This window comes from Lathamus discolor, chromosome 3, assembly GCF_037157495.1.
Source record: "Lathamus discolor isolate bLatDis1 chromosome 3, bLatDis1.hap1, whole genome shotgun sequence".
Classification (NCBI taxonomy): Eukaryota; Metazoa; Chordata; class Aves; order Psittaciformes; family Psittacidae; genus Lathamus; species Lathamus discolor.
In genome coordinates this window covers 145,906,775-145,929,672 of record NC_088886.1, presented here as the reverse complement: position 1 = coordinate 145,929,672, position 22,898 = coordinate 145,906,775, and the positions used below count along the sequence as shown (strand labels likewise).

The window sequence follows — 22,898 nt, the reverse complement described above, 5'->3', positions numbered from 1 at the left end:
GGTTACATCTGTGGAAGTGGGTGACAAGGTGGGGATGAAGAAATGTTTTAAAGCACTCCAGATGTGTTTGGAAGATGCCATCTGCCCATATCCTTTAAGAGAAATTAGAAAGTGTAGGGAATAAATTGAAGTTTCCTTAAGTCAACCCAAATTAAAGCTTGCAGAAAAAATAGCAAAGGGATCTTCAGCCATAATTGGAGAAATCCAGGGAAAATCGTGGTAAAATTCTAAGGAGAAGGGTTGAGATTAGCTACCTAGGTGTGCTCTGAAGATGAATGCAGTACTTTGCTACTGATTTTTGTAAGGTTATTAATTCTGGAATAAAGAGATAGGGTACTTTCCATGCTCTAAAAAAGCTGAGGTGAATGAAAAAGTCAGTTTTCTCCTCATGTTGGATAACAGCATCATTTCTAGCCTGGAGTTTTAAAAATACCATTAGATACTTTGGGTACTAAAGCTCTGCAGACACCCATCTGAGCAGACAGCCTATTTTCTCATCATCCATATGTAGGAGTAAGTAGTGGTCTTAACAGTTGCTGATGTGTTCTTACCTAGATTGTGATAACATTCAGGTCTTTATGATGAGTTTTGAAGGAAGGAAGTAGTACATGGAGTTAAAAGTCAGATCACATTCAGCACAGGCTTGCCAAAGGGTGGGTGACATCTGATTGTGTTAGAATTTTAGTTGTTAATTTAATGTTTTAGAGTCAAGAAATGCTAGAGATAAGAAATCCAGCCTGGGAAAAAGTGAAGCTATTGGTACCATACCAGAAGGGATGTTTGCAGTTGTAAGGGGACTAAAACATTGCCCAGTATGAAACTGGTGACATGTAATGACGACAGGAGATGGGAATCAAGAGTGAAGTCAGCGGGAATTCTTTCAATTAAAATCTTGGCACAGAAACTGAAAAAGCCAAAGTTGTATCTAGTGATGATGACAAATTGGAAAAAATTGTCAAAGTAGAGGACATTTAGTCTTGTGTAGGCGACTATGAGGAGCAGAGTTATATTAGTCGAGTAGTATGCGGAAAGGCATGGAGTGGAAGGCTGTGGATTTTCATGTGGCTCTGGTAGGAGTTGGGAACTCATTGGCTGCAAAGAAAGGAACATGTTACAGACCTTTTCTTTAGCCTTCAGCAGTTGGTTCAGGATGGCAATGCCAGTAATGTTATTTCCAGTGCCTGGGCAGTCTTTGTTACAGAGGAATCCTACTGATAGACATTGAAGATTGACTGACCTCTCTTTTCCTCATTCTCTTTTATATAACTGAGGACTAGAAAATGTGTCTTTCCAGTCACACTTTATCTGAACAACCACAGTTTCTGTAGTGATTTTTAGGTCCTGTGTTCTACACTTGTACTTTTTTGCTGGATTCACTGCTTGATCTGTTGGAGAAGGCTCTGGTGAAATGTCGTCTTTCATATCATATGTAGTGCTAGTGCTCAAGGAAGTAAATTAGAACTAGAAGCAGTGTGGTAGAAGAGAGTTACAGGAGTCGAGAGTTTGTATTAGAAGCATAGTTCAAAAAGGATTTTACGAATGAAGGGAAGATGATTCATTTTAAGCTTGTCATGCTGGGTGGTCTGGTTAGCAGAAAGGGATCATGTGGGGCACGGAATTTGTCTCAGTGTCTCAGGAATCCTTTCCAATCTTGTATTTCTGTGAATGAGGGAATGCAGCTGTGGCCACTAAATGCAAGGTTATCACATCTTCTGGCATCTTTAAGCATCTTTTTCATGTCAGAATTTTTAAAGGATTTGATGCTTTAATGTAGGTGTTCTAGGTTTTGATGTCTGCAGGTTGTAAGGCACACAATGTTTCTATGTCGTATGTCAACCAGAAATGAACTCTCTCTGGCAGCATTGCTGGTGACAGGAAGCTTCAGCAAGTGGGAAGGTGTCTGAGTAGATAGACACTTCAAGTGATACTTGAATCTAACAGACGTACAGTGAAAATCCTGGAGTTGGTTTCCTTCAGCTTTTAAGTGAGGGATACAAAAGCTACTGATGTCTCTTACCTCTGGAGCGTGTACATGGCAGTCATACATGCAGGTGCCAAAGTTTAAAACTTAGCAGCAAGAAAAATTATCTACATGCTTTAAAGGAAAAGGGAGAAGTCTGAGGGACCAATTTGAAAACAGACTGTGCAGCAGAATTAGCTGTTCACATTTGTCCAGTCTCACCTTGGATCTTGATAAGAAAAACTGGTGAAGATTATGGAGAATAAGCCACTTATTTTTCTTCGGGTTTTTTTCACCCCATTTACCTCCTTGCCCCAACTGTAGTGTTCTTTTGAGCGCTGTGAGTGGAGAAGACACTCAGGATCGTACTGACCGCCTGCTTTTGACACCCTGGGTTAAATTTCTATGGGAATCATACAGACAATGTTTGGATCTTCTCCGAAATAATTCTCGAGTGGAACGCCTGTACCATGACATCGCACAGCAAGGTAAGTCACAAGATGGAAACGTAAAGTATAATGAGGTCAAGAACTTCTGTATTTCATCCTGTAAAGCTAGAAAATGAATGGTTATTTCTATTTGGATATTGGAAATAGGTTAACTTCTCAAGTCTGTGTATGTACACACATACTGCTCTTAAAATTACATAGGTTCCTTAAAATCACTCAGGTTTCTGGCCACTCTTGTAACAGAAATTGCAAGGAAAGTTGTTTTTTTTTTTTTTTCTGGACATACTGAGAATATGGGAATTACTGGTCCTGTGTCTTTATTTTTTCTAACTAACTGATCAAAATTAGTCATGTTTTCACTTTATTCAGAATGGCAAATGTGTCTTCCATTAATGTGTTCTGTGTCAGGTACCTTCCAAAATGAGTGCACACAAAAGGGTAGTTTTGTGTAAAATCACGATGCGCTTTTAATTTTGACACAGGTGTAACTTAGGAAAATACTATGCAGAAGGTAATAGGACAAAGTCTTGTGTGATTTTTATCTGTCATTCTGTAAAAAGTGACTTTAGAAGAACGGATACTTATAGGTTCATCTCTTCTTAAGAGTGAGAGATGAGCAGAAAAATGTTTTCTTTTGTGTGTATAACTTGCGGGTCTGTATCTTTGAAGGAAGAGTCTTAGATTTTTAACTCTGGATCCGTATTTTGCAAGTACATTAGGGAGGATGACTGTGAGATGAGTTCTGGGTGCTTTAGTGTATTGAAGTCTTTGTGCTGCAGTGTTTAGACTTCTTTTTGTGCCTGTTTCTGGTAGCAATAACTTAGAATATTCAGAGGGAGAATGACAAATTGAAAACAGATTTTTGAGAGGAGCTACAGGAACAAAGACAGTTTCGGTTTTCCTGTGTCATTTCAAGTCATTTGAAAGCTTCATTTACCTTCACCATCTTTAAATGATTTGAGAATTGTTTTCTCCGTATTTTACAAAGCCAAAAGCTGAATTCATGCCATTCACAGAGTTTCATTTGCACTTAGTTCAAAACAAAATCTGGAATCTCTACTTAAATCAGAACATTTTAAAGAAACTCAAAGTATTTCCTTTACTCTGTCAGGTTAATTATGTGGAAGCATCTTAATTTTTTCAGGTCAAAAGGGAAGTGCTCTGCATTGTCACTAACTCATCATGTGTGACAGATTGCATCTTCTTTGATATGTTTTTGAGTTGTAAATGAAGATTGTTCAAATGTACTGTATTGCATACTTGAATCCCATTCAGAACTACCACGGAGTCACCACTTAAGGTCCTTTCTAGCCCTAACCATTCTATGATTACTGTGCATGCTTACTTTATCTTGTTTGTTTTGCAGCTTTCAAGTTCTGCCTGCAGTACACACGCAAAGCTGAGTTCCGTAAACTCTGCGATAACCTGCGGATGCACCTGGGGCAGATCCAGCGTCATCACAACCAAAGCACAGCGATCAACCTCAACAACCCTGACAGCCAGTCCATGCACCTGGAGACCAGGCTGGTGCAGCTTGACAGTGCTATCAGCATGGAGCTGTGGCAGGTATGCAGCAGGGCTCCTCTAATCACGCTCTAGACTACAGCCTTTCCGGAATCTGTTCCACGCAGATCATGTTTCATGGTATATACTCCAAGGTAAAGACAGAATAAAAGCTAAAGACTATAAAGTTTCAGTATCTAGAATGTGGTACTACATACATACTGAATACTTAGTCTGATGTACTTGGAGTACTGTGTTCAGTTCTGGTGTCCTCAACATAAGAAGGATATGGAGCTGTTGGAGCAAGTCCAGAGGAGGCCATGAGGATGATCAGGGGGCTGGAGCACCTCCTGTGTGAAGACAGTCCGAGAAGGTTGGGGTTGGAGGACAGAAGCTGCATGGATACCTTATAGCAGCCTTCCAGTGTCTGAAAGGGGCCTACAAGGATGCTAGAGAGGGACTCTTCATCAGGGACTGTAGTGATAGGATAAGGGGTGATGGTTTCAAACTAAACCAGGGGAAGTTCAGGTTAGATATAAGGAAGAAGTTCTTTACTGTGAGAGTGGTGAGGCACTGGAACAGGTTGCTGAGGGAGGAGGTAAAAATGCCCCATCCCTGGCAGTGTTCAAGGCCAGGCTGGACAGAGCCTTGGGCAACACAGTCTAGTGTGAGGCATCCATGCCCATGGCAGGAGGTTGTAACTAGGTGATCTTAAGGTCCTTTCCAACCCAAACCGTTCTGTGATTCTGTGTTCCTGCACAGGATTTCAAACCAAGCTTCTGCTGGTAGTAGTAAATGGTAAAGTAGCTGAAGTTACTTTGAGTTGTGAAAGTGAGAAGTTGGTGATGGCACCTTCACCTCTGCCATCCTGCATTCTTATAACCTACATCACTAGGAGGTGGTTGGTACACATTAGTGTCTGCTGCTGGGCTGGGGCCCCAGCAATGCTGCTGCCTCATGTTACTGTCCAGCCAGGGAGAGCATTATCAAAGCAAATTATTCCAAGGTGTTTTGCTTTACCAACCTTTCTAATGAGAAATTCCTTAGAAAGCCAAAGGTTGTCTCTTTTGGGGGGTTTGTGAATTTGAAGAATGTTCTGTGTTTTGTTTCCAGATGAGGTATGCAAGTAATTACATTTGAGGCATTTCCAAGTATATCTGTATTCTTAGGGAAACTATACCCATGTTTGATCACAAAAGTGATTTTTATGAAAAACCATAAAACCAATAAAATGTGTATTTTCCCCATTTTTGGATGCTGCCAACAACTTCTTTAAGGTGTTGTATTTGTTGCTTGGTTTTTTACTTAGGAAGCTTTCAAAGCAGTGGAGGATATTCATGGGCTGTTTGCACTGTCTAAGAAACCACCCAAACCACAACTGATGGCAAATTACTATCACAAAGTTTCAACTGTCTTCTGGAAATCAGGAAATGCTCTTTTCCATGCGTCCACACTTCACCGACTTTACCACTTATCAAGGGAAATGCGAAAGAATCTCACACAAGAGGAGATGCAGAGGTGGGGAAAGAGAGTTCGTGTGATCTTACTTTCTAATTTTAGCCACATAAGTTCAAAGATAAACTAAATTGTACCCCAGAAGAAGGTGATGACATGTATTGCTGTGAGCAGCTCTGCTTAAAGTGGCCAGTACTAATTGCCTCTAAAGAACCCTGGAGCAAGAAGGACATTTAACAGAGCTGTGAGGGTGCTGAGGAGCCGGCATAGGGTGCCCAGAGAAGCTGTGGCTGCCCCATCCCTGGCAGTGTTCAAGGCCAGGTTGGACACAGGGGCTTGGAGCAAGCTGCTCTAGTGGAAGGTGTCCCTGCCCGTGGCAGGGGCTGGAACTGGATGAGCTTTAAGTTCCCTTCCAACTCTGAGATGAAATTGTGCATCTGACTTGCACAGTAAATTGTAAAAATTGATGCAATTGATGTGACTGATACGGATTTGCAGCTGAAGTAAGTTTTTAAAGTTGCTTTCTGAAGATATAATTATGTAGTATTTTGATATATTTACAGTGGTGGCTTAAGTTTCTTTATAATTTCTGTGTATGTGTACTCATCTGTAAGTAATGAAAAGGTGTTATCAAAAACTTTCCCCTGGTTGCTGAAGAAGATTGTATTCTGTACTCTTATCATACAGCTAGTGTATTTTCTGTTACTGCTGGTATTTTTACACAGTGCATCATGAGTGCTACTCATTCCTTCTCTTGAGTTGGCACATCTGTGAAAAGGAATTAGCATTCTCTTGCAGCTGATCATTTGTGGTTATACTTTGTCAACAGGATGTCTACTCGAGTCCTTTTGGCCACTCTGTCCATTCCTATCACTCCTGAGAGAACGGACATTGCCCGTCTTCTGGATATGGATGGGATCATCATGGAGAAACAGCGACGTCTGGCAACCCTCTTGGGTCTTCAGGCCCCACCTACACGTGGTAGTCTCATAAATGATATGGTAGGTAGTGGTGTTAAGATGAGCAGCTTTGAGCCATTGGTTCCTCTTCTTTTCCTTTTAGAACACTGCTTAGTTACGGGACAGCAGTTTGAGTTAAAACGGCTCTATGGTTAACTGTGTAACTTAGGGCATAGTGCTAGCATTTCAGATTCACAAGAAGGACTGTTTGGAAATGGCAGCAATAACACAATGCTTGTGTGCCCTAAGGAGTCGGATTCAGTATCATCTCTTGTATCACCCAAGCAACAAATGTTGCTTTGAAAGTCTGAGGGTTCTGAAAGGGCTGTGAGCTAGAACACTCTAAGGTGTGTGATTAACTGAACCAAGTTTTAAATGTATCTTGGATAAGCACAGGTCAGATACTAAATAGCAGACTGTAAGGGCTTAAGTGATTATGAAATCTTCCTTGTGTTTAACGTGAAGGGAGGCTGTATTTCTCTTCCTTCCAGCCTTCATAAACAAATCAGGCATTCGGTCACAATTAGGTATCCTCAAAGGATGGTGAATTTCTTGCAGTCATTTACATGCACACCTGTAACTTAGATTTAAGGTTCATTTTACAGTTTACAATAATTCTTCTTGTATTTCTCCAGTTTGCCTTAAAACCACAATTTAAAGCTTCAGAAGTTTCCTCATGAACTGAGATATGTGGGTTTAGTTTAGATGTGGGCCTACACCTGTGTAGTAGGGCTGTGTCTTAGAAACAGCGAAGTTGAGGGTAGTACTCTGGTCTAAATATCTGTCTTGCCTATATGGTTTTTGTCTACTTTTCCATTTTTAGCTACAGTTAAGTGGTGTAGTGCAGAGTTACTGCCACTGCCATTAAGAATGCTGTAATAAAAATAAGTAGACTTCTCTATTAGAAGGTACATCTGGTGTCTATTTAACTTCTTAAATTTTAAATTCTTAACGTATAACTTATTTGTTAAAATTGTATTTATTGAGATCTTTGGATGTTTTCGTTGTTGTTGTCTGTAGGTAAGGTTCAACGTGGTGCAGTATGTTGTTCCAGAAGTGAAAGAACTTTACAACTGGCTTGAAGTAGACTTCCACCCGCTCAAGTTATGCAGCCGTGTCAGCAAGGTAAGTTTTATAGCTCTGTGTATATAGTAATTGCTCTTGACTAACATTAATTTATGGAGGAGGATTGGTGGGAAGTGGAAAAATACACCAACGACTGTTCTTACTATTAAAATGTAGATTATTGGGAGGTAGAATAATGTGATGTTGATGGGGTAATGTAAATTCTGCAATTGCTGAAGCACATCACATTCTTTTTCTTTGATAGTGGGAACAAAGAGACTTGAGGTGCTAAAAAGAACTTGAAGGTAAATTAGCAGCGTGGTAGATGTTGCCACTACTGTCAGTCGCCTTCATACAAAATATGTCAGGAATCCATTATAAAGTGTTCTGATTGAAAGATACACTTCAGAAAACAGTGTAGTAGCTGGACAGAGAGATGCTGTTTTTTCATGAGCTGTAAAACTGAAGTATTTAAGAACCATGCTTCTTAAACTTTAATGGTGAAGGTTGTAAGGGTTGATGCAGATAAAGTAACTTTCAGAATTTTGATAGGTTCTGAACTGGGTGAAGGACCAAGCTGAGAAGGAACCTGAACTGCAGCTCTATGTGCCTCACCTGCAAAACAATACCATCCTCCGCCTTCTGCAGCAGGTATGAGTAAAGAAAATGTATGTTCTCAAGAACGTAGAAGTTAGAAAATGCCTTGGAAGAACATCAAGTTGGAAACTTCCATGCTGAAGTAAAATTTTTCCATCAAATAGAAGCCCATTGTGATATTGAAGTACCTTTTGGGGGAATATAACCTGTGTCTTTGGGTTTGTACATCATCCAGATATAGCTGTAGTAGCTGTACTTAATAGTGATTGCATACAGTGCTGGAATCTCTTGCCTAGATTTTCTACATTATGGATCTCTGAGATCTTATTTAAGGTAATCCATCATTTCTTCAAACTATTTTTTGGAGTAAGCTCTGGTTGAGATATTTCAGTGGGGTTTTTGTGTCTAGATGTTGTATAAATGCACATTTCATTGACCTGCTTTCATTACAAGTGATGAGCAGTGTTATTTCTGGTGTGCTAAAGAACTAGTTGAAGGCTAATTAGCAGTATAGCTGTACGTAGCTACTGCTGCCAGTCTCCTTCATACAAAGAAGCCATTCAGAATGGCTTTGAATCTTAGCTTAAGTTTGACTACAGCACAGATACAAAATCCCAAAGGAGTATTTGCAGTTATATTACTATGTATACAGTAATTTCTTGGCAATTTACTAAGCTTTATAGCTTATACAACAGCTCTTTATTTCTGATCTGTTTTTTACTGAAGGAAAACACCTAATACTTGTGTTCACATTCAGGTGGCCCAGATTTATCAAAGCATTGAATTTTCTCGCCTGGCCACCCTGGTTCCTTTTGTTGATGCTTTCCAGCTGGAACGCAATATTGTTGATGCAGCCAGACATTGTGACTTACAAGTAAGTTCTTCTGTGATTCGTGTATATGAATCATGTATGGATTCATGTGTGTTACACTGGATGAAAGCTATCTGGTTGACATGGAATCCAAGGAAGACAATTGGTTCTGATGGAGATAAGCTAGAGTAAAATGTGACAATATATTAAGAACTGATGATTATTTACATTTTGATGTCTGTTTTTGATTTAGGTCAACAACCATTAATGTAAAGTCCAGTAGAAGTAAAAAGTTGAAATGAAATTTACTGAAACTTGCCCTGTGAGCCCCAGTCATTGAATCCAGCATATCCTGAAGCAAGTCTAACAAATAGGGATGCAAATTGCTGGCTGTGCTGCATTAGTTGTGCAAGACTGAAGAGCTGAGCAGTTGCTAATGTGTTTTTTTATCTAACCAAGTAACTGAAGGAAACCACCACTGTCTGAAATGTGCACTGATGTCTGAGATGTTTCAGCTGCTGTTGAAGATTGCCTTGTTGGTAAAGTTGTGTGTATTGAAAGAGTGACAGCCTGTAAGGAAGTGTTTAAGCTGGTGATGAGATACAAGTATTTTTTAGTAAAGGTTTCTTAGTATTTATCCATTTAGGTTTTTAGATAAAGCTTAGTTAATTCATTTTGGTTAACACACAATTTTGGCTTATATTTTAGATGTGTTGATATAATCTGTATTAAAGGCAGGATTCTTGTTTGGTGTATTACTAATGTGGAGGAAGAGGCAAGAATTTGTCGTGCAGTGCTCTCATTTCATAGAACCATTAGAAGTTTAGCCTCTTCCAGTGATGTTTTTTGTTTGTGTGGGTTTTTTTATACAAACCATGGAAATCAAACAAACTTTTATTCAGAGTAATTTCTGTTTAGAGCATCTGTTGACTCATATTGGTCATAGGCAGAGAAACAGAGAAATTGTTTAATACAATACTTATTTTTTCCCCCAAAGGTTCGCCTTGATCATACCACCCGGACACTAAGTTTTGGCTCAGACCTGAATTACAGCACTAGAGAAGATGCTCCTCTAGGCCCTCAACTACAAAGCATGCCTTCTGAGCAGATCAGGAATCAGTTGACTGCTATGTCCTCAGCTCTGGCTAAAGCTCTTGCAGTCATTAAGCCTCCTCACTTACTGGTAAGTCACTTTAAGTCTTCTTGAAGTGGTGACAGGTTCTGACATTTCCCCCATGTGGGTTGTGTGATGTTTATCTGTTACCCTTATGGAGCCTTTTGCTTGTCTGAGCAAGTGCTGCTTCCTGTAATCTGTTCTCAGTGCAGGGGTGATCAGTATTGATATGGCTGTCCCTTCCCTTCAGAACAATTGACCTGGAGGTGTTAATGTATACAAATGTAGTGTAACATGAATGTATTTATTCATGACCAAGTATCCTTCTGCATCTGTTATATAGTCATCTGGTCTAATAGACCTAAATTTTCTGGTTTAGCAAGACAAGCTTCTTTTGCAGTTGTGAGATCATAATTGAAGGAGATGCTAGTTTGCCTTTCCTTGACAGGAGAGGCAGTGAGCTATCTAATGATTAATTTAACGTGACATTGCAAGGCTCTGAGTAGGTACATTTTGGTATTTACTCAAATCCTTGTACATTTTGTAGGTGGGTTATTTACAGAAGTGTGTTGTTCTATTTTTTGGAGCATTCTGATAACAATCTCTGATCTAATTCGACAGTAATGTTGGGCTGCATTTCTATACTTGTGGAAATAAAAGTAGAAATGTAAGCTAATAACTTGAACTTTATACCTAAGTTTATATTGTAATGAACGTGTTATCTCAGATTAGGTATACCTTTTAATTTCATTCTTTTTCAGCTATTTGTGCTTGTGAAGAAGAGGCCATTCTTAAATGCACCCAACTAGTTTGTTTAAAATGTGCACAAGAGTCTTGAATTTAAATTGCCAGTGTTGAATATATCAGGTTTAGGATATACCATATAATAACTTACCCGTAGATGGCCCTATAGACGTAGGATTTGTTTAATGCACTTTTGAAAATCCAAGACCCTGCTTTCTTTATTCTTCCTGGAGAAACTGCTGTTGTGAAGAACCTGGAATGTAACTTCATGGTGGAATCTAAAAACATGAACAAAAGATCCCACAATGCAAGACCTGATCTGTCCTTGTCACTGCCTGTCCTCTTCACTGGGACTGGTGGCTTCAAGGTCGGACTCAGGGATGAGCTCACATTTCAGGTTCTCCAGAGTGCTGTAGGTGTAAAATCAGTCTCAGATTTCCAGCATGCTTTGGTTGTGGCAAGTTCAGCCTTCACTTCTCTTTAAGGAGCGGTGGTAATTCCTTCTTTTGCTTTATGTTTATGAAAGATTTCATAGAAAACATATACTTTTTTCATCTGGAAGCAAGGCTGATAGCAAGATGCCCATGTTAGATTCTTTATAGGAGTTGAAACGCTAATATTGTTAAGATATAAGCACACAAGTAGGACTATATCATGACACCTGTATACACCTCATAAACACCTTTATGGTGTTGAAGATAAAAATACTTCCATGTAAGTTTTCCCCTAAGAAGATTTTATTAGCGATTGCTATTAGATTGTTGGTGTGAAAGAAAAAACGTGCTTCAGCTGTACATTCATAGGTAGAAATGACAAATGGTCTTATACTTCATATTAGTACAATCAGCCGAATAAAACAAAAGTGCTAGTAATTACAGTTGTAAAATGGGAGTACAGTATCAAGGTTAACATCAGTCTGTGTGGTTAGAGAAGCTACAGAGCAAGTTGATAACTTTTCTCCTTGTTACTCAGGTCAAAACCTTACATTTTTGAGGTGCTTAAAAACGAAATATCTGTAAGATTTGTTACGATTCACAAAGCCATTGCATTCAGCTAAAGCTCCTAATTCTTTAGTTTCTGGCACCTCTGTTTATCTTTAAATGCTTTCAGATCTGCACCGAAGTACAAGTGTATCAGTGTTTTTGTTGAATGCCCTAGAAGTGACAGAGTACTAAAAATACCCTGGCGGTAGGTCACATTTCAGGAGCAGCATGACTGAGGGAGTTCAGTGAGCTGCTCAGGCTGCAGTGCTTTGCTGCTTGCTGGGGTGATTAAAATGGGCAGCTCCATGAGCTGGCACAGTTACACCTCTCCAGCATGAATCTCTACACAGATCTGTATAGGTTCTCTGGAGGAGAATGGGGAGGTGGTGAGAAGGCTGCTTGAAGAACAGCCTCGTGTCTAGATGTGTAGTGCTTTTTATAACTTAATTGGAATGGGTTTATATACAGCATTTATATCTAAATTGTTGACTCATCTGTTCTTTATCATCTCACAGATAGTGCTTTGCGTCAGTTAGGATATTTTTCTCTTTATGTTAGCTTGTTTGGAAAGAAAAAACCGTTAAAAACAAGGGAGCTTTGGTGTAATACAGTTTATGTTGTGCTGGACTTGCTGACACATGCAAAGACAAAATCGATTAACCTTCCCACCCCTTATTCAGTTAGACTTTTAAATATTAGTAATAATATTACTATTTTTGGACAGAAGAAAGAGTGAAACTTGTAGCTCAGATGTGTTACAGAATATTGTCTTTTACAGACAACTTTCTTGTCAGTTGATACTACCTTGTGTGCCACTTGGATGAGTGATTATTTTCAGGTTAGATAAAAGGAAGAAGTTCTTTACTGTGAAGGTGGTGAGGCACTGGCACAGGGTGCCCAGAGAAGTGGTTAATGTTCCATCTCTGGCAGTGTTCAAGCCCAGGCTGGACAGAGCCCTGGGTGACATGGTTTAGTGTGAGGAGTCCCTGCCCAGGCAGGGGGTTGGAAGTGGATGATCTTAAAGTCCTCTCCAACCCAAGCCGTTCTGTGATTCTATGATTAGATTGGCCATTGCAGCTTTATTTCCATGTAGTGACACATTTGGAGAATAAAACTAACTTTGAGGGTTTTTTGAGAAGCATTTGCTGTGCTTTGTGCGTTTTAAAGTGATACTCTATACGTCATTGTCTTATTCTTAATTTCAATTCAGCAAGAGAAGGAGGAACAGCATCAACTGGCAGTCACTGCCTTCTTAAAGAACTCAAGGAAAGAGCACCAGCGTATACTTGCACGTCGCCAGACTATAGAGGAAAGAAAAGAGCGCCTGGAAAGCTTAAATATACAGCGTGAAAAGGAAGAACTGGAACAACGTGAGGCAGAGTTACAGAAAGTCCGGAAAGCTGAAGAAGAGAGGCTGCGCCAGGAGGCGAAGGAGAGGGAGAAGGAGCGTATCCTTCAGGAGCATGAGCAGATCAAAAAGAAGACTGTTCGGGAGCGCTTGGAGCAGATTAAGAAGACAGAACTGGGAGCCAAAGCATTTAAAGATATTGACATTGAGGTAGAAAACTTACTGTTGATGTTTTATGTTTTTATGCTTTCGGTGTTACATTGCCAGGCTGTTGGAATGTCATTCATTTAGTTTTGAGCTGTAACTGCTCTTAGAAACAGTCTCTTGAAAATGAGACAGTTTGACACTTAACGGTTGGACTCGATGATCTTAAAAGTCTTTTCCAACTTAGTTGATTCTAAGTAAACCTTAAATCTCAGTTTGGATAGGACCTTTTTTCCCTGGAGGAATTAAATCCAGCTATGTTTGGGCTTTTATGTTTGTTTGGTTGAATGGTATCTGAAATACAGACTAGGCCTGCAGATCCGGTTTTGTAGTAACTGGACTGTGTCTCAATTTAAAATAAAGATACGAATGCTATAGAGTTTTTAAAACATAAAATACTCTTCCAGAAGAGAAACTGAGAATGTGTCTGAAGCAAATTACTTTAAAAGTTAAGGGGAGAACTGCAGAGAAGCAAATAAACCAGCCAACTGCATTTGTAACAGCAAAAACTGTTCGCTTTATTTTGTACTGATAACTTTACTTGGTTGTAGGATCTTGAAGAACTGGATCCTGACTTCATTATGGCTAAACAAGTTGAACAGCTGGAGAAAGAAAAGAAGGAACTTCAGGAAAGGCTGAAGAATCAGGAGAAAAAGGTACAGAGTATGAAGGGTACAAACCCATGGCTATACAATGCTTTAGTTAGTGTTTGTGAACTCCTATATGGAGAAGCAGATACATAGATATAATATTGTTGTTGAAAATGTTACTTTTTCACACTAAAAAAGGTAGATGTGTTATAAACCAACCGGGTTTCTGGTATCAGTGCACAAATGTGTTCTAATGAATGGGGTTGATTTGAAAAAGGACACTCAAGGTCTTTGTGAACTGAGTCTTGGTTGGGAGACTTGTAATTGGAAATTACTGAAAGAAGTTGGGGCCATTACAGAGAAGCTGAATTGATTCGTTGTATTCCTCACTAAAACAGAGGAAACGCCACTACTAGAGCTCTTCTAGATGACAGAAGAGGACATGCCTGAAACTTGGATGGCTATAAAAGCATGAGGAGCATGTTGTCATAGTAAATAGAAATACATAACCTGGGCAAGGTGAAACTTGCCCAGGACTTCCAGCTGTATTTAGGAATGAAGCAGAGGTTACATGATATAGTTGGTTATTCAGGTCACTTAAAACTGGCTTGATAACTAGAAAGTGGCAAAATTAGTTAAAAAGGTTCCAATGAGGATCTTTTTACTGCAGGCTATAAATCTGATTCTCACACGTTGCAAATTAGCAGAAAATACATTAAACAATAGAATTAGTCACCTGGGTAAATAGGATCTACCCAGAAAGGTCAGCACAGCTTCTATAAAAGTATAAAAGCATTCTAAGCCAGGGTTCCTCTTGGAGTTCTCTGAAGTGAACAAAACAGATGAGTAAGGGTGATCTGATTGGTGGAACTAAGTTGGATTCTCCAGAAAGCTTTTTACAGAGTTGTTCACCCAAGAAAATTTCAGCAAAGCAGCTGTGGGATAAAAGAGAGTCTTTGAATGATGCTCTGTTTAATAGATATATCTCATGTAGGGAAAGCATAAAAAATTAGCCCAGATCTTTAGCTTTATGTATTGAATGATAGGTTCCAAGCTTAATGTTCTTACTCAGGAAAGAGAACTTGGTTCTTCTGCGTCTCTGGTCTGTACCTCAAGAGAGGATGCAGTTGAACTGCAAGTTTGAGAGGAGGGATTACCAGTGATGCGGATTGGCTTCTGTGCAAGAAATGTCTGTGTAAAATAGTACCCCTATGTCTGAAAGATTTCTAGAGGGAGGATGTGGTACCAGTCTCTAAGAGTGTATCTGTTGTAACAGCTGATGGTGGGGAGCGGTTGTTCTTACACTGACTGCAAGGGATAGTGTACCAGGAAACTAGTAGGAGCCATATTCAGAACTACTTGTAGGGAGAAGGTGCGTCTTCATGCTGTGAGCCATGGACACACAAGAGTTCTTTCCAAAGTACATTTTTGCATAGGAAAACCTTCTATGAGTTCAAAAGAACAAGAGGAGGAATCCACCAATGACTACTAAATACAAAAAAACTTCAATACAGGCAATGCTGGAAGCTGGAAATTGATGATGCTGAGAGAATATTGTATATGTGCCTGTCTCCGTTCTTGCATCTTTGCTTAGGAGTGCATTTAGGTGCCAGCAGGAGAGGCAGGTTCTTGGTTAGGCGGACCTTTGATGTGGTCCAATATGGTTGTTATTCTGTAACAATAGTACATATTGCAGAAGTCTCCAGATATTGGGCTTTTCTTTGGGGCGTGCTGGAGATTGAGTCTGCCAAGATCTGGTCTTTGCATCGAGGCATGCTAAAGGTGTGTTATCTTTATTCAGATTGACTACTTTGAAAGAGCCAAGCGCTTAGAAGAAATTCCTTTGATAAAGACTGCATATGAGGAGCAGAGAGTGCATGATATGGAGCTGTGGGAGCAACAAGAAGAAGAAAGGGTAAGATGGTTTTTGTTAGATGATAAAGTCCATTAGTGGTGAATGAAAAATACTGGGATTTGCACTTCTTTCTTCCCCCACCTCAATCCAAGGGAAGAAGTTGGTGTAACAAGTGAAGTGTTAGCTTCACAGTTTCATTGTGCTAGTGGGCAGCAGTGTCTTCTGCCTTAGATCTGAAAGAGGAAAAGATTATTCCTAGTGGCTGAGGTAGATTCAATACAAATATATAGCAAGATTTTACTGTGTAATACTTTGTGTATTTTCTGTTTTTAGATCACCACTTTGCAGTTGGAGCGTGAGAAAGCTCTTGAGCACAAGAACAGACTCTCAAGGATGCTGGAGGATAGAGATTTATTTGAAGCCAGGCTCAAAGCATCACGACGAACAGTTTATGAGGTACAGGAGCTATGGTATTGTAATAAAATATTCCCCTAAAGTGAGGGAATGTACTTGGATAAGATAATATGCACAATAATATTGAAATACTACTACTAGGTGTTATAGCTTTGATTATTTGGCCATGTTGCAGCAAGAACTGTTTAAAAAAGACCCATCCAGCAAAGTATTAAGTTCAATAGCTGCATATGATTCTTTGCAACAGTATAGGTAATTTCTATATAACTTTAGGTGTAGATAAATTATTCAGGTAATTCCTTTCCTGAAAAAGCAGGTGAAGGACTGGAATTGTGCATGGTGATTGTCTTTTACATAGGAGTATATTCCCTTGTATGAAATCAACTGCAGAACAGGTTGCAAGGGCAACCAGGTGTTTTCCTTCAGCACAGCAAAGTTAATATGCTGCAGTTGGTTTGCTTTTCAGCTTTATTTAGCAATCTGTGTAAGTGTCTACCTCTTAAATGTTACAGTTCTGGTGTTTCCATGTGTGTTTCAGGATAAGCTCAAGCAGTTCCAGGAACGATTAACGGAAGAGAGGCGTAACCGCCTGGAGGAGCGCAAGAGGCAGCGCAAAGAGGAGAGGCGCATTACTTACTACAGAGAGAAGGAGGAGGAAGAGCAACGATTACGAGAAGAACAGCTGCTCAAAGGTACCATTGAAAACATGATCATTTTGTCCTTTGCATCCTTCACCCATTCCAGATGGGTATGTAGGTAACTCCTTGTTTCACTGTGTTGTGATATTGGATATCTTTTGACGTCAGTGGTGAAGACTCTTCACTGCTATTAGGTACTGTACTTTATTTTACCTGATGCACCCTCTGAATGCTTCTTGTGCACATAGAGATGAAGGTAAAGCTCTATAGGAAGAAGAGAAAATGAAAGCAAACGAATGCTTCCTGCCCTCCTGTTCTTCCAGAGAATAAAGGATGATGTAAGGGATGCTAATGAAAATTAAGTCTTTGAATTTAGTCATTTAGTTTGAGTTCTGGCCGCTTGTTTGTGCACATCTGAAATAGAATAGAAAGGGAACTTTGGTGTTGGGTCAAGAACTTAAGCACTGTAAGCAACTCACACCTTTCTTTATGAATTGCCTTGTCTGGTAGCCAGTTGCAAGGCTTTAGAAAAGGCAATACAGTGTATTTATGTTTCTACCTCTGCAGAGCGTGAGGAAAAGGAACGCATTGAGCGTGAGAAACGTGAGCAGGAGCAGCGGGAATACCAGGAACGGGTCAAGAAACTGGAAGAACTGGAGAAGAAAAAACGTCAGAGAGAAATGGAGATAGAAGAGAGGGAGCGTCGTCGAGAAGAAGAGAGGAGAGGGCTGGATGACCCGTTCTCAAGAAAGGTGGGTAATACCTGCAGGATTCTCTTCTTGTCTGCTCCTTCTTCTGTAGATGACTTGGAAGAAGATGGTAGCATTGGAAGCTTACTTGTAGGTTAATTCTGGTTTTGAAGTTGTAGCATAAGTGGCTAACTTAACAAGTCAGGTGATGGTCACTTAGTTTCAGCTCGCTGTCAGCATTTGGAATCTGCAGTTGAGTAATAACGTAAAAAAAAGAAATTGCTAAGACCTCTAAGTTGTTTAATAAAGACTAAAAAGAATATTGAATAAAACCACCTATTTCAGTAACACTAAAGAATGAAAGCTATATTGGAAGCAAGTGTAGTGACTCTTGCCAAAGTCAGGAATTACAGTAAATACTGAAGGAAAATCCCAAACTAAACATAAAAGCATAGTTTGATAAAAGATAAGAAATACTCAATAATTAAAACCAAGAGGTGTGTGCAACATTCCCACAAATATGAGCAACAGGAAACAAAAGCTAAAATAAATGCTTAATGATTTAAAAGAAAGTAACTGAGTACCACAAACCTACACTCCCACTTTCTCAGAACTTCTCAATAAGAGAACTAGCTTCGAGTTTCATCCACCATAGCCATAATCTGTGTTTAATGAATACTCCATTGAGTGACCCTGTGAAGATAAGTGATCAGAGCCCGTATAAATTGTTTTCATAGTCCATAGTCCAAACACCGCTGGTATTTTTCACATCAGAGGTACTCCCAGCCATGGGCACTTGATCACAGGCAGAAGCTGGCTCAGGTTCTGAGAGAGATAACTGTACCACTTAGAAAAATACCATTTGCAGTTTTGGGATTCTTTCTTTGCTTACTCTGGTTTGTTGGGGTCAGTTCAAAAGCATTTAAGTAGGCAGTCATGGAGTAGTGGATATGCAAGATCTTGTGCAACCTCTGTATTTCCTCATATTGAAGCTCTGACAAATAAAAACACTTTCAAAGAGCAGTTTTAATCCAGAATATCCTGTTATAATGAGGTTGTGTGGTGATGTGAAATCATGTATTTTGTATGGTTTATCTTATTTGCTTCTTGTGGTGGAATTAGGGAATGTGCTAGAAGTAGTTAAATGGTTTGTCTTTGTCCAGCAATAGTAAGAGAGAGTTCACCTGTATTAAAAAAGACAATATTCGTTACTGCTCTGCCCTTCAGCTAAACAGCTTGTATAAAACACAAATCCCTCACCTGTTCTGTGCATTGGGGTGCTCTGAACAAAATGGCTACACATAGCTTTCAGTTTATTCGGTTACATTTTCTGATCTGATTAGAAAGCACAAAAGCAAATAATTCTTTTCATTCATTCCTACTGTCATTAAGCAGCAGGGAAAGTGAAACTGTTAGAACCTCTTTTTCTGTTCATAGGTGGGAGCTGTGGCTCACTGTAGGTATTTATTGTTCATGCATTTGTTCATACACTTTTTAGTGTATTTGCATATGACTTACCCTACTAGTAAAGTATGGCACAGAGGGAAACATATTGTTTGTTGAACAGTGCTAGAAACACTAAAGTCAGTCAGTTAAGACCATACTTAAGTATGTAATGTAACATAAGTTACTCAAACTCCTGATAGTTCAGTGTTATCTACAATGTGACAGGTGAGTTTTTAAAGCCAAAGTATGCTCTGAAACAAGTAAATTAATATGTTGAAAATCTTCATTTTGAAGTATTGAGAGAGAACATTCTGATTTCTTTTGACTTGCAGGAGTCTCGCTGGGGTGATAGGGAGTCTGAGAGCTCCTGGCGAAGAGGTGGTGAGGCAGAATCGGAATGGCGACGAGCACCGGTGGAAAGGTAATCCCTGAGTTACTGAGCCCTGGTACTGGGCTCAGAATGTGTAGGCTGCCTTGATGTTGTCACTGTTAAAGCTGCACTAACTGAATAATACTTCATGCCTTACATCTCTGAAAGTTGCTTTTACTGAAACAAATCATTTGTAAGGATCTCAAAATGAGAGGGAGGATTTATCTTGGAATTCATTCAGGTAACATTCCTGGTTATTTTTTGTCCTGCTCAAACACCGCTATCAGTTGTGTAATTGTCGAATGGGGAAGGTTGACAAGCAAGTGCAGGGATCCTGGATGATGAAACAGTTTGAGATTTTCCATTTGGAAAACTGAGAGTAATATATAAGAACAGGATAGTCAAAATTCACAGTCTTAAAACTATTCAAATCCTGGAGTGATCCACAGAGCAGAAAATCTGTGCCATAGGTGAAAACAGTTCTGAATGAAGGAAGAATATTCCGAAGGTACTTTGTCCTTTAAAAACCAGCAACGCAGCAAAACCCCTCCCACAAACCCACACAAAACCCCAAGAAAGATACTTGTTCACATGTACGTATTTTAGGAGTTGTGGGTATGTTCACCTGTACTGATGGAGGTACCACTGTTTGGTCCAGTTGGCAATATGTTTTGTTGCTTAATAGCCTTCCAAGCAGATAGATTTTTACAAATGTCCAACCATGATTGCCAGTGCAGCAATTTATATCCATTACACTTACTCTGACTGCAATGAAGCAAATTCATTTACATTCTGTAGTTATTTCTTCTAACATTGGAAGAGTACCATCTCTCGATAAGCAAAATAGTCTTTTCTGTCTTTCCTTAACAGCTGTGTTGCCTTCCTTAGTAGTGATTCACTTTCTTGTGAGTTGCAACATTAAAAATGAAACTCCTGGATGAAGCCTTGAGCTATTAACATATTGCAGAAGTGTTTAATGCATCTAATTATATGCTTCAATGTGATCTTTCCCCCCCACCACACACACAGTGATACATGTGACCCATATTAATTTCTGAATCATTATAGCATAGGTTTTTTTTGAATAAGTGTTGTCTTAGTCATTTTGGAAGCCATGGCTGCCCCATCCCTGAAGTGTTAAAGGAACAGGACAAAGGGGATGGCTTTAACCTGCCAGAGGGGAGACTGAGATGAGCTCTTACGCAGAAACTCTTCCCTGTGAGGGTGCTGAGGCGCTGGCACAGGGTGCCCAGAGAAGCTGTGGCTGCCCCATCCCTGGCAGTGCTCAAGGCCAGGTTGGACACAGGGGCTTGAAGCAAGCTGCTCTAGTGGAAGGTGTCCCTGCCCGTGACGGGTTGGAGCTGGATGAGCTGTAAGGTCCCTTCCAACCCAAACCAGTCTGGGATTCTATGATTTCTCATACAGCTTTTGTAGAAATCAAGCTGAGTGACTGCCAAAGGGTTAAAATTAGGCATGTTTTGCATTGTTATGTAGCATGTTCAATAAAACTTTCCTTCTGTCTTTTACTAAAAGGAATATACTGAGGAATACTAGAAGGAAGTACCAATAACAGTTAAAATTAATAACACTGCGGAATTTCAACTAAAGCAGTGTTTAACTATTTTATTTTTGCTGAACTTAGGAAATAACAAAGTGATGAGGCCCAGGCATAATTGCAGTGAAAAGTTTAATTCTGCATTCTTTAGTAGCCCCATTCTACCTTCAGTTGGATTTTAATCCTAAAGTGGGGTATATTGAATACAAAGACAGCAGTGCAACCTCACTGTTAAGTAATTCCAAAGTGTATTTCTAAGTTGAGTGATAAATTCAGTAACAGCATCAGATTTAATTTGCAGCATGTAAGTACACCTATTGGATATATACCGTAAAAAGTCTTTATAGATGCTAGTCAAGGAGAGAAGCTATAAAATCTGTCTCACAGACAATGGAAATGGCACAGTCCTGGTATACATGTTCTTTTGGTACAGAGGTACCAAAGTCATGGAGCAACCGACTGTACCAAGCAGCAATCCCCAGAATGCTGAACTCCAGGGGACTGGCATGTTCCAGTGTTAGTCTGTTCCATATCATGCTTCCAGTTACAAGAAAAAAGATTACAGAGAGGCAGAAGAGTCCAGCAAGGGCTGTCTGCCTTTTGGACAGCTTTACAGTGAGGTATGACTATCTTGTGAGTATTTGCTTTGTTCCTTCACTCTGCAGGAAAGGTTAAAGTTCCCATAAGAAACAAGAGCAAAACACAACTAGGAAGAGAAGAAAGTCAATTCTGATACAGAAAAATATTACAAATATTGTAGCTGGAGAAACAGGTTAACATAGAAGTGCTGTGGAGGAGTTTAATTAAAAGCCAGTTTATTTAAAAGAAAAAGTAACCTCTTGTTCTTTAGATCACAGAAAATCCATAAAATGCTGCCAAGAACTGGGTGCTTGCTCAGTGAGACCATGAAATGGCAACTAATACAGACCTGGTGTTCACTAGAAGAGGCAGGGCAGTGCTGCAGGCTTTCCTACCTATCATAGCCCATTAGAGCTGTTACCGCCACAGGTTGTTATCCCAGAGGATCAACAAATGCGTATGTGGTTATGGTCAAAAAATACTAAAAGCTAGAATGTATAGAAAAGGGGAGTTGACCCATATTTTATGACTGTGCTGTTTGTGCCTGGGTTAAGACAAGCAAAACAGTTACAAACCTGACACTACAGTGTGGATCTGCACCAAGTTTGTGCTTTGTTTGGTAAAGCAACCTAAAGGCTTTCAGCTCTTGTAGGTGTGTGTGTAAAGTTTTGAGAGGTTATTGCAAAATGGAGATAGCAACTGGATTGCATTGCTAGCAGTGACTGCTGTTCAGTAATGTTCTTAGTATTCATGCATCCTCTGTTCTTACTCATCTATCAGATGCTGTTTGATTTAATGTCAGTAAACTTTTAAAGTGGGAGTTGGGATTTCTAAGAGGGAAAGAAGGACAAAAGCTGAAATCTGAACACTAAAGTTGTCAAATGAGAAAATATATAAAACCAACAGAGGTATAATTTCACCTGCAAGCTCAAAAATGGGTTTAAAAATCCCCAACCCCTGAAACAATACCAGAGTATGAATGAATGAAATGCTTGCTCAGTTTATGAACTTTATAACCATTTCTCTACATGTCTTTTTATGTCAAAATAATCAGGTTTTTGAAAGGAGATGATCCAATTTGAGTCTAAATGGAAGCTAACAATCTCCATGTCTTGTTTTTATCTCACAGCTCAATGGTAATTGCATTCTTCCAAAGCTAGGAAATAACACTCCTCTCAATTCTTCGATTTTCTTGAGCTGCAGAGTTGTCACAGACTGTTGCCTCTTTGTTCTCACCTCTTGCGGTCCTACATCTGTTGTTTTGTAGCAAGTCCTTGCTGTGCTTTTGTTTGTATTTTAGTAGCATAGTGGATTTCTTAACCAGGGAGTGGGTGGTAGTTGGTTGTTTTGGTTTTGATTTTACTTCTTGAAGCCATGAGATTCAGCCCCAGTGCATTTTCTCTTGCCAGGGAGCGGGTACCAGTACATCTCTGTGATGTACTGGTCCTTGTTTATTGCTCAGGAGCTAGCTTAGATAGGGTAATTTCCTGAAATAAAGAAATTAATCTGGTGACGAAGCCAACGCTTATGGTCTAAATCTGGGTGTAAAATCCTGTGGACATTGAAGTAA

The 22,898-nt window shown here is 39.6% G+C and overlaps 1 protein-coding gene and 1 non-coding gene across 2 annotated transcripts in view; both read left to right on the top strand.

Annotated features, from left to right (window-relative positions):
• The window catches only part of EIF3A (eukaryotic translation initiation factor 3 subunit A), a 35,242-nt gene that overhangs the window by 5,592 nt on the left and 6,752 nt on the right, over positions 1-22,898 (top strand). The window contains exons 4-18 of the mRNA XM_065672371.1: positions 2,285-2,448; positions 3,776-3,975; positions 5,222-5,430; positions 6,197-6,368; positions 7,347-7,451; positions 7,944-8,042; positions 8,746-8,862; positions 9,797-9,982; positions 12,851-13,198; positions 13,744-13,848; positions 15,584-15,697; positions 15,971-16,093; positions 16,590-16,743; positions 17,257-17,441; positions 19,157-19,245. Coding sequence (XP_065528443.1) covers positions 2,285-2,448; positions 3,776-3,975; positions 5,222-5,430; positions 6,197-6,368; positions 7,347-7,451; positions 7,944-8,042; positions 8,746-8,862; positions 9,797-9,982; positions 12,851-13,198; positions 13,744-13,848; positions 15,584-15,697; positions 15,971-16,093; positions 16,590-16,743; positions 17,257-17,441; positions 19,157-19,245 — 2,370 coding nt within the window. The remainder of the gene's footprint in view (positions 1-2,284; positions 2,449-3,775; positions 3,976-5,221; positions 5,431-6,196; positions 6,369-7,346; positions 7,452-7,943; positions 8,043-8,745; positions 8,863-9,796; positions 9,983-12,850; positions 13,199-13,743; positions 13,849-15,583; positions 15,698-15,970; positions 16,094-16,589; positions 16,744-17,256; positions 17,442-19,156; positions 19,246-22,898) is intronic.
• LOC136012418 (small nucleolar RNA SNORA19) lies at positions 8,409-8,541 on the top strand. Its single transcript, XR_010611717.1, has one exon. It is a non-coding gene; the product is annotated as a small nucleolar RNA SNORA19 (small nucleolar RNA).